The 18,288-nt window shown below is 34.6% G+C and overlaps 1 protein-coding gene across 9 annotated transcripts in view; it reads left to right on the top strand.

The window, feature by feature from the left end:
• ABI1 (abl interactor 1) overlaps window positions 1-18,288 on the top strand; it is a 92,335-nt gene that overhangs the window by 48,602 nt on the left and 25,445 nt on the right. For all 9 annotated transcript variants that reach the window (XM_052001027.1, XM_052001028.1, XM_052001019.1 and 6 more), the window contains exon 3: window positions 16,171-16,347. In XM_052001027.1, the coding sequence (XP_051856987.1) occupies window positions 16,171-16,347 (177 nt within the window). The remainder of the gene's footprint in view (window positions 1-16,170; window positions 16,348-18,288) is intronic.

Genomic DNA, 18,288 nt, shown 5'->3' with positions numbered 1-18,288 from the left:
CCTATTCAACCTCAGACTTGCCCTAGATTCCTTTCTCAGCAGCTCCAACATCTGTCAAGGATGCCTCATCATCATCTGCAGTTGCCTTTGTCTTTGATACAACTGTGAAAGGTTTTGAGGTAATGATTTAGAGGTGGCCCTTATTGGGACTTGGAGATATTGTTTTTATTGCATCAAGTGCTTTTTTGCAAATAGCAAGCAGTAAGATAAATTAGGTTCTTACTCATTAATTGTGAAAAGCTAAAGATATGTTTTCATTGTTGAATGTTGCTTGTGAAATCCTTGTATCTTGCTAATATATCCTTTGATGACTAAAGGATGAGGTCAGTGTGTGTGTGTGTGTGTGTGTGTGTGTGTGTGTGTGTGTGTGAGAGAGAGAGAGAGAGAGAGAGAGAGAGAGAGAGAGAGAGAGAGAGAGAATATGAAAAAAAAGAAGAAACAAAGCATTCTCTATTAACTGGACATGATAGTATTCTTAGAAAACTACAATTCCTCCAATGGATTTGCCCTGATTAGGAGTTAATGTAATTGAAGTTATTTTCCATCTCATCCCTCAACAGAATCTCTCCCATATCAGTCATACAGCTTGGAGCTCATCTCACAAGGAAGACTTCTAAAAGCCCTCTTTGCTAGGTATTTCCTATTTCTGGTTTAATGGTTGCTAAAGTCCAGTTACCTATGCTGCTCTTATAGTGGTCGGGGCCATTAGTAAACAATGCAAGGTAATATTCCTCAAGATTCTGGGACTTGGACTGGATAGAGGCCTGAATTTTTGGCCTAATCATAACCTGCTTCTTATGACTGACACCTGAAAAAACTGAGTGAGTGACATTTTGAATATATGAATTCTAATTCATAGAAGCTGCCTTTGTGTGTATTTGTTTATTCAGAAATCCATTTTGCATTATTTTGCTTCATATTTTCCATTGACTTAAACTAGATTGGAGCCATTACAGGAATGGTAGAGGCAGGGGAGAAACCCATTGCAGGTGTGTATATGGGTGCTATGATGGTATGTTGGGCTCAATGCTGGCCCAAATTAAATTCCTGCTTAGTTGGATTCTTGTATTAGTAGGAGTACCCACCTAATTTAAGTACATTCAAATCTGGCCTCAGATTTTTCCTAGCTATGAACAAATCACTTAACTTCTGTCTGCCTTAATTTCCTCATTTTTAAAAGGGATGATAATAGTATCTACTTCCCAGTCTTTTTATTTTTTTTTTAAATTTTTTAAAAAATTATTTTATTTTATTTTATAAAAACTTTATATTGACAGAATCTGTGTCAGGGTAATTTTTTTTTACAACATTATCCCTTGCACTCGCTTCTGTTCTGATTTTTCCCCTCCCTCCCTCTACCCCCTCCCCTAGATGGCAAGCAGTCCTATATATGTTAGATATGTTGCAGTATATCCTAGATACAATATATGTTTGCGGAACCGAACAGTTCTCTTGTTGCACTGGGAGAATTGGATTCAGAAGGTAAAAATAACCTGGGAAGAAAAACAAAAATGCAAATAGTTCACATTCGTTTCCCAGTGTTCTTTCTTTGGGTGTAGCTGCTTCTATCCATAATTTATCAATTGAAATTGAGTCTTTGTCAAAGAAATCCACCTCCATCAGAATACATCCTCATACAATATCGTTGTCAAAGTGTAAAGTGATCTCCTGGTTCTGCTCATTTCACTTAGCATCAGTCCATGTAGGTCTCTCCAAGCCTCTCTGTATTCATCCTGCTGGTCATTTCTTACAGAACAATAATATTCCATAACATTCATATACCACAATTTACCCAGCCATTCTCCAATTGATGGGCATCCATTCAATTTCCAGTTTCTAGCCACTACAAACAGGGCTGCCACAAACATTTTAGCACATACAGGTCCCTTTCCCTTCTTTAGTATTTCTTTGGGATATAAGCCCAATAGAAACACTGCTGGATCAAAGGGTATGCACAATTTGGTAACTTTTTGGGCATAATTCCAGATTGCTCTCCAGAATGGTTAGATTCGTTCACATTTCCACCAACAATGCATCAGTGTCCCCGTTTTCCCGCATCCCCTCCAACATTCATCATTATTTTTTCCTGTCATCTTAGCCAATCTGACAGGTGTGTAGTGGTATCTCAGAGTTGTCTTAATTTGCATTTCTCTGATCAATAATGATTTGGAACACTCTTTCATATGAGTGGTAATAGTTTCAATTTCATCATCTGAAAATTGTGTGTTCATATCCTTTGACCATTTATCAATTGGAGAATGACTTGATTTCTTATAAATTTGGGTCAATTCTCTATATATTTTGGAAATGAGGCCTTTATCAGAACCTTTAACTGTAAAGATGTTTTCCCAGTTTGTTCTTCCCTTCTAATCTTGTTTGCATTAGTTTTGTTTGTACAAAGGCTTTTAAATTTGATATAATCAAAATTTTCTATTTTGTGATCAGTAATGGTCTCTAGTTCATTTTTGGTCACAAATTTCTTTCTCTTCCACAAGTCTGAGAGATAAACTATCCTATGTTCCTCCAATTTATTTATAATCTCGTTCTTTATGCCTAGGTCATGGACCCAATTTGATCTTATCTTGGTATATGGTGTTAAGTGTGGGTCCATGCCTAATTTCTGCCATACTAATTTCCAGTTATCCCAGCAGTTTTTACAAATAATGAATTCTTATCCCAAAAGTTAGGATCTTTGGGTTTGTCAAACACTAGATTGCTATAGTTGACTATTCTGTCTTGTGAACCTAACCTTTTCCACTGATCAACTAATCTATTTCTTAGCCAATACCAAATTACTTCCCAGTCTTAACGTGAGGAAAAAGTGAAAGAATAGGTGTAGCTATATGGCAAAAAATTACTTAGGTTGATTCATTTAAGTGTAATGTGTTCTCTCTTGATAAAGATAATCTGGGCTAGAGTATTTTGTTTAAGTGGGAGCAGGGTGTAATGAATTGATTGATTTAAAAAAATTTTTTTGGCAACATTATAATTTCTTTAAGTTACAAATAAAACAAATCTTTATAACAAATAAACCTAGTTAAGCAAAACAACTCAGAAATTGGCCATATCCAAAATGTAAGTCTAAGTCTTGTTGTATAACCAGTTTGTTATGTGTTAATGGTATTTGTTTTATTTGAGTGTTATTTTTCTGTATCCTTTCACCAATTATCTATTAGAACATGATTCCTTCTTAATTATTATATAAACTCCCTTAATTTATATCTTTTTGCCTTTAAATTATATCTTTATAGGAGAAAATTACTACATGGTTTTGTGAAAATAATTTCTTTATCTTCTATAATTTGCTTATTATAGAATCTTTAATATGTAGATTGTGTATCCATTTGAAACTGTATTATATGGGATGAGATGTTGGTCTTTTGTTATGGGTTCATACATCAGTACCATTTAATAGGGGTTTGAAAGTTGATCATTAGAAGTCTGTAGCCGCTGCACTATCCAGGTACATATATGGTTGGAGAAGCAGAGGTAGTTCCCTGCTTCTTTTCCCCCTCCATCATCATAACAAATTCATGGGTTAAGATGAATTGGGGATTCCAATAAAAATTAGTAATTACACTTGTTTATGTATGGTGTGCTCTACAACATATCCTAATGAAAATCACTATTTCTTATAGTTTTCAAGCCTGAGTTATTCTAAGAATTTTTATTACTATTTAAGAGAGAGGGAATTTTGTAAAGAAATCTGATGTACAAATTGTCACTCAGATTTGACAGGCTTTTTCAAATTTTTTGGCAAGAAGATAATCAGAGAAGTTATTCTTATACAAACTTTAAGTTCAGTCAAAAAAATGGAGAAAAAAGATTAGCTGTTTGTAAATTTTTTTTTTCCTTTCTGATTCTAGAAGTTCTTCTAGGGGGCGAGGACCATTAGGATTTACAAGGTTAGTTCTTAGAATTGCAGTATTTATTTAATGCTAGTCTTGCTGGCAAAAAAACAAATTTGCTTTGAGTCTGACTTAGCATCAGCTTTATACTAATTTTAAAAATTTTTCATGACAGTTCAGTAGAAATTACTGTTCTGCTCTGAAACTATTTTTAAGCATTAAAAAAAAAAAAATGCTAGTTTCCCTTCTCTCCACCTGCAGTGTTCTGTGCAAATGAATGTGTTCATTTTCTCTAAAGTAGTTTTGTTTTTCAGTTTGGCATGGAAATAGCATTTGAGTGCCTTTGCTCTTCTTTGAAAGAGCTGTACTGTAGTTATGCTTTATTAATTAATGCCTTGAGCTAATTTTAAGACATTTTTCTAGGACTGTATTTAACAGGTCGAATGGAAGAAGGTTCAAGAGCAAGATGTATAACTTAAATCTACTGGTAATCCATAATCCTTTTTTAAATCACAAAAATCTTTTGTGCAGTGTTACTAAGAAATCACATCACTGTCCCTTTTAAATTTCATCTTTCTTCTGTTTTCCTCCACTGCTCTTGGGAAAAGTAGGGATACCCAGTTAAGTGAACAGAAAAACCATAGTAGATGTCCTGCATAATTAGCTTTCATAGAATCAAGACTGTGTGTTTATGTATTAATAGGATACTAACAAGAATAAGCACAATTATGAGTGTATTTTGAATTCTTAAACTCTATTTAACTCTATCCTATGACTTTTTCTTTTATGGTTAGTGAGGATAGATCAAAAAAAGCCCTTTTGTGGAAGAAACATCTTCATAGCAAGTGCTATATGTGTTCCTGTAAAGGCTGGAATTTAAAAATTCAATCAAAATGTTAGGGCCCTAGGGATTTCATTTGAATATACAGCTATTAGATCTCATATGCAAATACATTTTTGGCAGTCAAATATGCTGGCAAACTTTTTTCTTTTGAAAGTTATTCATGGTTTTGAGGGTAAAATAATGAGCTTAGGTTGTAGCAAAATTCATTTTGTGTGTTCCGATACTTTAATTTCTTCCACCTTGTTTGGGCATGTAAAGTGCACATACCCAGTTTGGGATTTAAGATGTTTTTTGGGGGGGTGTTGGCTGATTTTTTTTAACGTTTTAGGGCAGAATGAGGAGAATTTATCCTACATCTTAATCCTCTGAATCTCCAGTAGCTAGCACAAAGAAGTTAGGTTGTGAAGGGCTACAGCATCATCAAAACAAGACTTTTTGTCAGAAAGGGGAAGTGAGGCCGATATGTGCACCCCATGCTAACTCCTTTTAATTGCTTTCAAGATAAGTGATAAAACAACTTTATAGGGAAATGTTCCATACATAGAAAAAATGATTTTAAATGATGAATAAGAAGCAGTGTTGTAAGAGGTTTCTTTTAGAGGGCGTGTGTGTGTGTGTGTGTGTGTGTGTGTGTGTGTTTTCATAAGTGCCTGTTGTATATGTTAGCTCCTGAGATGAAAAGTTTTTAGATAGGGTTCCTTCCCATTTTGAGCTAAGGACCTAGAGTAGCTACTTGCCAAAGTTTTAAAAAGATAGCAAATAATTAATTGGTATAAATTTTTGAACTTTTATTTCTACTAGCATAATAGATTCTTGCTGTGATAAAATTCATTTTCTAGCCATTTCCTTTGTTCTACACTTTTAAAAATCCTTATTTAACTCCCCTTTTTGCCTTTTCTGGATTTCTTCCTATTCTGAGGACAAGTAGTTAATGTCTAGGTGTTGTTATCACATTTATACCTGCATACACACATTTTGTTACTAATCTTTTTTTCTCAAGAGTATTTTATTTTTTCCAGATACACATAAAGTTAGTTTTCAGCATTCATTTTTATAAGATTTTGTGTTCTAAATTTTTCCCTTTCCCTTCTTTCCCTCCCCTTTCCCCAAGACAGCAAGCAATCTGGTATAGAAGCATGTGCAATTTTCATATTTGTCATGTTGTGTAAAGAAAAACCAGACTAAAAGGGGGGAAAAAAAACCATAGGAAAGAAAAAACAAACAAATAAAAAAAGAAAATAGTATGCTTTAATCCACATCAGTTTTCCAAGTTCTTTCTCTGAATGTGGATGGCATTTTCCATCCCAAATCTAATGAAATTGTCTTAGATCACTGCATTGCTGAGAAGAGCCAAGTCTATCATAAAGTCACATAATCTTGCTTTTGTTGTGTACAATGATCTCTTGGTTCTACTCACTTCACTCAGCATCAGTTCATGTAAGTCTCTCCAGGCCTCTCTGAAATTATCCTGCTGATCATTTCCGAACAATAATATTCCATAACATTCACAAACTATAACTTACTCAACCATTCTCCAACTGATGGGCATCCACTCAGTTTCCAGTTCCTTGCCCCACACAAAGAGGGCTGCCACAAACATTTTTGCTCTTGTGGGTCCTTTTCCTTCTTTTAAGATCTCTCTAGGATACAAGTCCAGTAGAAACACTGCTGGATCAAAGGGTATGCATAGTTTGAAAGCCCTTTGGGCATAGTTTCTTTTTTCTTTCTTTTTTTTTCCCCCTGAGGCAATTGGGGTTAAGTGACTTGCACAGGGTCATACAGTTAGGAAGTATTAAGTGTCTAAGATCATATTTGAACTCAGGTCCTCCTGACTTCAGGGCTGGTTCTCAATCCACTGCACTACCTAGCTTCCCCTATAGTTTCAAATTGCTCTCCAGAATGGTTGGATTAATTCACAACTCCACCAAGAAAGCATCGTGTCCCAATTTTCCCACATCTTCACATTTATTATTCTTTTACTGTCATCCTAGTTATACTGAGAGCTGTGAAGTACTACAGAGTTGTTTTAATTTCATTTTTCTAATCATTAGTGATTGAGAGTACTTTTTCATGAGTACCAATGGCTTTAATCATCTGAAAATTGTTCATGTTCTTTAACCATTTATCAATTGGGGAATGACTTTAGAAGCAAGGCCTTTATCAGAAACATTAGCTATAATTTTTTTTTTTTTTCAGTCTTGTGCTTCTCTTTTGATTTTGGCTGTGTTGGTTTTATTTATAAAAACCCTTTTAAATTTAATGTAATCAAAATTATCCATAGCACTTTTCTTGCAAAATATTTTTTCAACTTCCAAATTGTGCCAATCTGCTTTGCAACCTATCTTAAAGTAATCTAGGCGTTTTGCATCAAAACTTAATATAGAGATTAAATAATATTTATACCTTAAATGTAAATTAGATAATAAGTGGTAAATACTGGTCACATTCACTGGAAGTGGATGCATTCTGGTACAGTGGAAAGAGTGCTAACTCCCCAGTCAAATTATATGGGTTCAGATCCCTTCTCCGATGGTTATTACTGTTTGGTAGTAATAACAGGTTTGGACAAGTCAGTTAACTCTCATTCCTAAGCTTCCCCTACTTCTTTTAAGGGCTTACTTTTTTAAATCGTAAAATTTGGGAATTGACATAATGACCTCTGAGCTCCTTTCCAGTTCTTCATGTAGATTTATTAACCTATGAGGAAAAAGAAGATTTATTGAATTCTACAGTATAGTAACTTTGGTATTTCCCTGGATGAATGTCAGTCATTCAGTTAATAAACATTTATTAAGCTCCTGCTCCCATATGCCCAGATATTGTTGGAAGAGGTGGGGATACAAAAAGAGGGCAAAAGCTTTCTAGGAGCGTGCAGACTAGTGGGAGAGACAGCATCCAAGCCGATATATACAAACAAGCTTATGTACAGGATAAATTAACAGAAGGAAGATACTAGTATTTAAGCTTAAAAAAATTAATTCCCACCTCTCCCACAATTACACGTAAAAACAATTTTTAGCATTTATTTTTTTAATAACTTTTTATTGATAGAACTCATGCCAGGGTAATTTTTTACAGCATTATCCCTTGCATTCACTTCTGTTCCAATTTTTCCCCTCCCTCCCTCCCTCCACCCCCTCCCCTAGATGGCAAGCAATCCTTTACATGTTGAATAGGTTACAGTATATCCTGGATACAATATACATGTGCAGACCCGAACAGTTTTCTTGTTAGCATTTATTTTTTAAATTTTGAATTCCAAGTTCTTTCCCTCCCCACTCCTCCATTGAGAAGGCAAGCAATTTGATATACATTATAAATGTGTGTCCGTGAAAAGCATATTTCATATGAGTTAAGTTTTTAAAAGTCAAATAAAAACAAACCTTGCCAAGAAAACTATTGAAGTAAGGAAAAAAGTATGCTTCAATATTCATTCAGACTCCATCATATTTTTCTCTGGAGATGGGTTGCAATTTTCATCATATGTCCTTCAGAATTGTCTTGGATTGCAGATATTACAGTTTTACAGATAATAACTAAATCATTCATGGTTGATCATCACAATATTACTGTTTATTGTACATAGTATTCTCCTGCTTCTGCTTAGTTCACGTTGCATCAGTTCTTGTGAATCTTTCCAGGTTTTTCTTAGAGCCTCCTGCTCATCATTTCTTATAGCATAATAGTGTTCCCTCACAAACATATACAAAAATTTGTTCAGTCATTCCCTAGTTAATAAGCATCCTCTCAATTTTCAATTCTTTGCCACCATTAAAGGAGTTGTTATATTTTTTGTTCATATAGGTCCTTTTCTTTTTTTTGCTTTTTTTAAACCTTTGTTGGATTTAGATCTAGTAGTGATATTGCTGTTAAAGGATTTTATAGTCCTTTAGGCATAGTTTAAAATTGTTCTACAGAATGGTTGAAGACATTAGTATTAAGAGGGATTGCAGAAGCCTTTCTGTAGAAATTTGGATTGTAGCTGGGATTTAAAAGAAGCCTGGGAAGTCAGTAGTTGCTGTGAAGAGGAGGCTTGATGAGAAGCCAGAGAAGATGCCTGAAGCCAAGAGAGAGGAACTTTTCATGTCTAGGCTAGCCAAGAAGTCACTGTCCCTGTGTTACAGAGTATATATAGGGGAGTAAAGTGCTAGAAGACTGAAAAGATGTTCGATTTACATTGTAATTCTAGAGTTTTAAAAATACTAAAACATGTTTTTACTCCACAAAATTTTGCTGAATATCTGGCTCTTTAACAAGTTAAAGTAATCAGCCAGGAGTAGAAGTGTGAGATATCATGATAGGAAAAAATCATGCCGAAAGTATAATAAAAGTCCAGCCTGTAGTGCTGTGTAAAAAGGTGAAGATAATTAGAAAGGAATGATTGAGGTATGGGGCAGCCAGTAATCACATCCTTCATCTTGGAATTGTAACAAAAGTGTCTTCCCATTTAAGGATGTGAGAGGAAGTTTTTTTGATACTCAGTTTGACTGTTTAATTTGTTTAGACTCTTTCCTCTTGGGAACCACAATTAGGTGCCAAATTAGAAAAGATCGATTATCAGAGTTGAGAGGGGAATTTACCTTTTTTTTCCTCTCCTCAATTTAAACAGCTGAGAATCTGGCCTGGGAATTAGAAATGGAGACTTTATTTGCATATTCTTTCCTCTCCTACTACCCCTTACTTATTTTCCCTCTTTCTTAGTTGAAGGGGGAGGACATGGAGAAGAGTAAATAAGAAATAAGTAAATAAGAAATTTTCCCTTTGGGGGAGGGGAAGATACCATAAGAACAATTTTTTCTTGGAATAGTTAGTTAGAAGGGGAAGCAAAATATTGTTGCTTGGCTGCTTGTTCCTATTTAGATAACCTTTTTTTTGGTGGTGGTGGGGGAGGTTTAGAACTTACATGTCATATTATTGTCATATTATCTCTTTATAGTCATGCATAACCTCTTTAAATCTTTTTTGTGTTGGCTTTTGTGTTCCCTCTCCCTTTCCTTCCCCCAGTGTGTATAGCTGTAGAGCAATCTTGAATAAAAAGATCCAACATCTTTTTGGATGAAAAAGAAAATAGGAATGATTTTCATCTCTAAATCTATATCTGAAATAGACCATTATATATTGTATACCTAATTTAATTTCTGGGCCACTCAGTGATTATGCTAATTTAATGGCTTTACTATTCCTTTGGCTTACCTCAAAAGCTTTCTAATTTTCTAATGATTCTATTCTTTATTATTGAAAAAGTTTGAAAGTATTGAAAAACTTCAAAGTTTTTAGTCTTATAATGGATTACATTCCACATGTTTTGGTCTTCCAGGCCCTTCAAATCCTTTTAATTATACTTTTGCTGTTGTTCAGTTGTTTCAATCATGCTTGACGCTTCACGATCCCATTTGGGATTTTCTTGGCAGAAATACTTGACTGGTTTGCCATTTCCTTCTCCGACTCATTTCACAGATGAGGAAACAGAGGCAAACCAGGGTGAAGTGACTTGCCCAGGGTTACACAAATTCTCTTTGTTTAGCCTATAGTGAGTACCTTGTCTGTAAATAAATGTTGAGTATGTTAAATTAAATTAAATCCTATTAAAAGTTAGTATTATTATCTGCAGTTTCTAATTTGGAAAGTAGGTAGCTAAGAATGTGTCTGGCAGCTTAAAGTGAGCCCACAGCAGAATCATGAACAGAAACCAAGTTCAACTCTAATTCTTGAAATTTCATGCTATTCTAGAAACTGCTTGTGTTCTAATGTCATTATAACATACCTTGTATATAAAATTTCAAAGCCAAATCTCTTTTGTTTTAGTCTGGAGAAAAAAAAAAGACTTTAAAACTCTACTCTTAATTTAGGACAGATTGTCTCTAATCTAGAAATTGTTGCTGTTTCTTGGCACTCTCTTTTGTTTACAATCTGCCAGGAACCTTTCATTTTGAAAGTTCTTTCTTTGGTGGAATCAGTCAGATGCACCTAGTGATTGTTCCTCCCATAAAATACCTGATCTTTGTCAACGTGTTTGGGAATTATGATAGACATGGTACAGCTTTGTAAAAGTGTGCCAAAATCCTTTAGGCGGCCCTTAAAGCAAGCAGATTCTGCTTCTGTCCTTGTCTCTCCAGTGAATGTAATGAGATCTGTCTACTTCACTCTATTTCCTCTTGTCTCTTATGGCAGATAAAGAGCCTACTAACTAATTCTTCAGAGATCCTCATTGATATCCTAACAAGTAATCACTTCATTTGCTTTCTCTCTGTACTTCGTTTGATATAATTTTCTCAGTGGAAAAAACATCACTACCCTCCTGACCCTAATAGACCCTACCCATACCGTAGACACTTTTAGTGTCCTGTATTTGATGCTGAAATCTTAAACTTTGAACAGAACATAGAATACATCTATTCTATCATACTTATGCTAACAGTAATGATGACACATTTAGGTGGTACTTTGCAGTTCTAAAATGATTTGAATATATATTAAGATTGGATCTTACTGTGATTCTCAGACCACTCTCCTTCCCCCACTATAGCAAGTTTACAAGCTAATATAAACAGGAAATAAGATTGCAAAGGGAAACCTGGAAGCTGTGCACAAATCACCCTAAAGAGCAAAAGGAGCATAATTTATACAAAATTCATATCCTGGTAATATTTGACAAGTCTGCACAAACCATCTAAGTACTACTATTCTGGCCTTTCAACAAAATCCAGACCTCACAGTCTCAGACTTGGAGAAAATCAAAAACACGCTGATAAGTTTGAGTTGATATGGATATGTTAATGAACTAACCACAGGTTGCTTCAAATAGAATTATCTGTGCCCTTTCCCTCCCCAAGCTCTTCCCCTGGTTACCTGCTTTCCTTCATCATCTTGTTTCTGTTACCACACTGCCATTTGCTTTTGTACATCTTGCTGCTTGTCTGTCTTTATAGGCTTGCCCCTCATACCCTCTATTTAGTGTCATTGCTGCCTCTTTTCCCAATGCCAATTGTAATCTTTCTCAAGAATACCCAGAGAAGTAGCTGTGCCTGTTCCCCTTTAATGATTTTATAATTTCATAAATTATAAAATGAGTGTAGTGAAATGAGCAGAATCAAGAGAATGAATACAGTAACCCCAATATTGTTTAAAGAATAACTTGGAACTACTAAGTTATTCAGAGTATTAAATGCTCAAATAACTTACGAAGGACCTGTGAACAAAGGTGCTATCTATCCCCACAGAAAGAACTGATAGAAGTATGCATAATATTGTTTCATATACATTTATATGTGTTTTCTTTTTGCCCTTCTCGTCTCCATCCCTCCCTTTCTTCCCCCCTTTTTCCTTTCTTTTTTTCCCTCCCTTTCTCTCCCTTTCTCTCCCTTCCCTCCCTTTCTCCCCCATTCCTCCCTTTCTCCCTTCCTCTCTCTCTTTTTCTGTCTTTGTCTCTTTGTTTTTCTCTTTATCAATGGTGGCCTTTTTTAGTGTGCAGTGGGGAGGGAGACAGATCAGAACTTAAAATCTAAGAAAAAATGAATTTTACAAAAGAAAGCAATTGATAGGAAAAAAAGTCACCTAAAGGAGCATGGTGAACTCAAGTTGGCTGCCACACATTACAAATGAAAAATTGTACAGGGAAATTAAGAATAAAGAATGTTACCAGAATGATGTATGACCAGGGAGACAAATAAAAGAAAGACCCATCACATAGCAGGGATGTGTTACCTTGGTATCCATGCTGTGTCCAAGAAATTGCAGGTCCTTGATCAGATAGCTACTGGTAGATTCATTGGAAAAACGGCTGAGAAATGCACTCACTTTGTTTTACTTCTCATTGTGGAATGAGAGATTTTAGTCTTTCTTGAGGGGAATACATGAACCAGGAGTCAGGAAGGATATATTTTGGGGACAGGGAGGTTTTCTTGGTGTCCTGAAACCATACCATATAGATAGCCATCTACTTTGCCTATGAATAAGGCTAGTTCCTGCTCATCTTCTTCTCCTAGATAAATGTCATTCACGATTATACATGTGGGGTTTACGTTAAAATTTTTTTTCTTTTTTGGCTGGGCAATTGGGGTTACATGACTTGCCCAGAGTCATACAGTTAGTAAGTGTTAAGTGTCTGAGGTCAGATTTGAACTCGAGTCCAATGCTCTATCCACTGTGCCATCTAGCTGCCTCTTACTATATGCATTCTTCCCTTCCCTTACCCCTCTTTTTTCATTTCAAGAAATTGCTTTATGTACATACATAATTGCTTTAAGGTATTACTGAGTCAAAGATTATGCCCAGTTTTTTAGCCCTTTGGGCCTAATTGCAAATTGTTTTCTAGAATGGTTATATCATTCTATGGTTCTAGCTACAATGCTGTGGAACTGTCATTATTAGCTTATCTGATGGGTATGAGCTGGTATCTCAGAAATTTTGTAACTCTTATTTTTTTAATCAATAGTGACCTAGACCATTTTTTCCCTCATGTTATTATAAATCACTTTCTTCCTATTCATGTCTTTTGACAGTTTGTCAATTAGGGAGTGACATATTCTTATAAATTTGGCATTTGAAAAATAAAGTTTTTATCAGAGAAACTTGCTGTAAAACTCCCCCTCCCGGTTTTTCTGCCTTCTAATCTTTTTAAATTAACCAAACCTTTTTAATTTAATCAAAATTAGTCATTTTACATCTCATAATCCTCTGTCTCTTGTTTGGTCATAAATTCTTTTATATATAATCTGACAGCTAAATTATTCCTTGCTCTTCTAATTTATGGTATCAGCCTTTATGTCTAAATCATGTACCCATTTTGACCTTAATTTAGCATACAATGTGAGATATTTGTATATATCTAGTTTATGCCAGATTGTTTTCCACTTTTCTTAGTATTTTTTGTGAGGTAGTAAATTCTTGGCTCAAAAGGGGTCTTAATATTTATCATACACTAGTTTATTATGGTCATTATCTACTGTGTATTGTATACCTAATCTATTAACACTGGTCTACTGTAAAGGGCTGAAACTCTGAATAGGTGCACCGAGATCAGACAACCGAGTACTTAAGGCTAATTACCTATTGGACAATACTCTATTGGAAAAATAGCCCTTCTCACTATTCTGTATTGGCTGGGTCTTTTGGTGTATACAGATAATCATAGGAGGGATTAGGGGATTAGCCAGAGTCACTTTGGAGGAAAACGAGAAGGGAGGTCAGTAGGTGGAGAGCTTGTGGTAGTTTTGTCTATCTCCTTTACTTCTCCCCCTAAAGACCAAGGACTTTTGCTGACCCTGACTTTGGCTGATCCTGAGGTCAGCAGGGAGCTAATCCGGACTTCACAGTCTACCACTCTTTATCTCTTATCTAGTACTAGATTCCCTTGATGTTCTTGAACTTTTGTTTTTCCAGATGAATTTTTTATTTTGCTAGCTCTATAAACAATTTTTGGTGGTTTGATTGGTATGGCACTGAATAAACCAATTCAGGTAGAATTATCATTTTTATTATATTGGCTTGACCTAACCATGAGCAATTAATTTTCCATTTGTTCGGAAAATGTTTGTATGGAAAATGTTTTGTAATTTTGGTGCTGTCTTGGTAGGTAGATTCCCAGGTATTTTATATTCAGCTATTTTAAATGGAGTTTCTTTGTTTCTTATCCAGTTTTATTTGGACATTATGTAGCATTGATTCTTTTACTATTATACTTTGCAACCAAACTGGGCTGCTCTCCTGTTTTTGACCTTTTCCATTTCTTATCTTTCCTCTTTGTCACTGTTGTTCTAGTTATCCTTTCTCCTAACGCGTGTCATCTTTGACTTTTCACTCTCACTGTCCGTAGTCTCTTGCTAAATCTAATATTGCCAAAACTTATATAAGATTCCTTCTTTCACCCGACATTAACCATCACTAGTAGAGCCTTTCATTGCTTTACACACCTGGATTATTAATTAGTTTTTTGGTTTTTCTCTGTCTCAAATTTCTCCCCTATTCACTCAAATTGTCAAAATGTTCTTCCTAAAGTATATGTGACCATGTTTCCTATTCAGTAAGTTCCAGTGACTGCCTATTACCTCCAGGATAAACTATAAAATTGGGTTTGGCATTCAAAGCCCTTTATTACTAGTCTCCTAATGATTTTTTCAGTTTTTTTACTTTTCATTTTTCATCCCTTCTCTCATCCCATATTTTTTTCAATCTATTGGTGTGGGCCTTGCTGTTCTCTGAACATAGTCTTTCTACTATCAGCTCCATGCATTTTAATTGGCTGCTTCGAATGCCTGGCATTTTCTCCTTCTTTATCTCCACATCATGGCTTTTCTAGTTTTCTTCAAGTACCAACTAACGGTTTTCTTTCTACAGAAATCCTTTCTCAGTGCTAGGGCCTTCCTTCTGTTGATTATTTTCAGTTTATTCTCTTTTGTCTTGTTTGAACATAGTTATTTGCATATTAGAAGATTGTGAGGTCCCTGAAATCTCAAACTGGTTTTTCCCTTTCTTTGTATTCCTTGTGCTTAGCACAGTGCCTGGCCTAGAACAGAAGCGCTAATGTGTTTTTTTGTTGTCACATAGACAGTTTCTCTTACCATGTGTTGTATCCTATACTCATTAATCCCCTAATTCAGCAATGAATGGAGGAAGTGTCATTTTCTCAACTTTGAGTCTAAGTTTAGTCATCATTAGACTTATTATTAAGCACCATTAAACCATTTTCATGACATCCTACTCCTGTCATACCTCTTAAAAATCTCTAGTGGCTTCCTGTTTAACTTCTTGTTTTAGAGATATCAATAACCAAATAGGAACATATGAAAAGTATTTTATTAGTTATGTAGTAGTACTGGCCACATAAATGATGCTAAAAATACTTTAGAGTCATAGAATTTTAGAAGTGAGAATTTAAAGATAATTTAGCTCCATCCTTTATTTTATATTCCTTCATCCTATATTTCACAGGTGACATGACTTGCTTCAAATAATAGACTTTTCAAGATTCTCAATTGCATGGTGGGAATTACTGGAATTTTTTGCCTTTAATCATTTCATTGTTTTAGATTTTGCGAACCTCTTAGAAAGAAAACATCCTTGCTAGAAATTATTTGTGACTTAAATCTTTCCGAACAGAATGTACTTTTAATCTCATTTTCTTCATTCACTTGTGCTTTGGGAAATACTTGTGTCTGGAGTCACAGGTAACTAAAGTTCTGGAATAGACTTATAGAATATAATAATGTATTTTTTACTTTGCCATGTAAATTTGGTCAAATGAGTACCATATATGATGTTTAGAATTTTTTAATTGTTCTAGAAGCATATCTTTGAATGTTTTGAAGAAAGAAAGCATTTCTCTAAATTTAAAGATTTTTTAAAAATATATATATTTTAGGTGAAAGTAATTTGTTCCAAGAGAACTTTGATCTTCTGCTTTCTCCTCTTTCTCTGGCTGAATGGGCATCTTTTTTAATAGTGTGTTTCTTTTTTTTCTTTGTTCAATTTGAAATATAGACTGTGGACATTCATAAAGAAAAAGTGGCTCGGAGAGAAATAGGTATTTTGACAACAAATAAGAATACATCCAGAACTCACAAAATAATAGCACCTGCAAATATGGAACGTCCTGTAAGGTACATTCGAAAACCTATAGACTATACAGTACTGGATGATGTGGGCCATGGTGTCAAGGTAAGCATTTCTGTAGACTACACGTTTGTTTGGAATGTTTAAGATGATACAGATTACAATGATGATTTTACTAGACAATTATTGTCCATGATATATAGAATACTTATGAGAGCAATTCACTAACTTGATTAGCTGTATTAACTTATATTAGCTTAAATGACTATTATTCTGATATTTAAGAATTCTGTTTTGCCTCGATTATTTATCAAGTACACATTTTAAAATGAATTGTTATAGCCCATTTTTATGGCAGTGGGGAGTATGTAACTTTTAATATGTTGTGTCAGTTTTTCATCCTTTTGTAGTGTCTCTTTTTTTGCATCGCAAAGGAAACATGGTGATGTGATAGCTGCATCACATAAATTATTTGTCTATCATTTAACATTGCTTTCTTTTTAGCTAAAAACAACTTTGGAGAGAGATTATTGGAATGAATTCCCTTGCCATCTGTGCACATTTCTTGAGAGGTGGAGAAGGACAAAAACAAAATTAGGTGCTCAAAGGATTAAGTTTCTGATGAATCATCCATCATTTTATGGCATTTTGAAGAATAATTTTAGCCAATCTTTATTCAGGGTAGATTAATCCAGTGTAATTTTAGAGCCTTTTCTTACAGGGCTATTTTTTTCCTTTTCATGTCCAGGTGATTAGGTCAGGCTCGATTAGATTGTTTTGGGGATTATATATTTTCTCCTAGAACTGGGAGCTTTTAGTAGAATTTGAAGATTTATGTTGTAGTTTCCTGTCTCATTTCCACTCTCACATGGAGTTTGTCAAGATTTCCAGTGGGTTTTCCCAAAGCTGGCATTGAGTAGTATTCTGTCCTTCATTCTGCACGATATTTTCCCTGTTCTGATTTGAGGACTACAGCACTTTTGACCACTACTACTGCTACTATACTAGTCATCTCAATGTATTAGAAGAGTGACAAGTCAATCCTCCTCACAGAAACTTAGGGATTCCATCCTGAATGTCTTTTTCAATACTTCTATTTGCAGCACCTTCTCTTACCCTATCCTTCCTCAACCATGAATAGTTGAATTGTGTCTCCACCTACCCATTGATACTTTATGTGTCTATATCAGTGGTCCTCAAAGTGTAGTCCAAAGAATTGTTGGGGTCTCTGAAACCCTTTCAGGGGTCTACAAAGTCAAAATTTTTTTTTATTTCTAATTTAGTAAATAGCTATAAATATAACCCATGTGAACAAAAACTCTTTGAACAGATCCTTGATAATTTTTTAACAACATGAAGATACTGAGAACAATGGTTTTGTCCTCAGTGGTCTATATGATTGATGATGGCATGAATGCATAAAGCTGGTAATTAAATGTAATTCCCATTGTCAAGAGAAACGATGCAGTCTGTTTGACATCTTTATATTTAAGAGTAATATAATCAGATTTTCAAATGAATAAGTCCTTTATTCCACTTACATTATTTTAGACTTTGATTTAGGGTAAAATTCTCACTTTGTATAGAAACTGGAATTAATCTTATCTTCCAGTAAATTGTTTTTTGTTATCCTTAGATAAAAGTTCTTTTTGTTTATAATTTGGAAGTCATAGTCAGTTTAAAAAAATGATTATAGAAGTGAGTGGTATCTGTAAATCTAAAATGGAATGATTTGTTAAATAAGTTTGATATGTATATTTTATTGATTGACTCAAACTGTATTTTACTCTGTGGGTATTATTTTACATTACACTTGGCTCTTCTATCATGTAGTCAGATTTGCATTTGAAAACTTTCCTGTAAAGACATATGACTTGTACCAGCTCTGAAATAAATGAACTATTTGTTGGCATTGTCTCAGTTTGAGATTAATGTACTTCACAAATATGACATATATTAAAGAACCTAGTTCTTGATTAGTAAATTTGATTCTTATTTTCAAAGGACTATGTTAGTTGTAGGGAGAGAGAGAAAGTTTAGGGGTAA

Source organism: Antechinus flavipes, chromosome 5 (assembly GCF_016432865.1).
Source record: "Antechinus flavipes isolate AdamAnt ecotype Samford, QLD, Australia chromosome 5, AdamAnt_v2, whole genome shotgun sequence".
In the NCBI taxonomy this organism is placed as follows: domain Eukaryota; kingdom Metazoa; phylum Chordata; class Mammalia; order Dasyuromorphia; family Dasyuridae; genus Antechinus; species Antechinus flavipes.
Note: the sequence above shows the minus strand (reverse complement) of the source record. Positions and strands in the feature narration are given on the sequence as shown.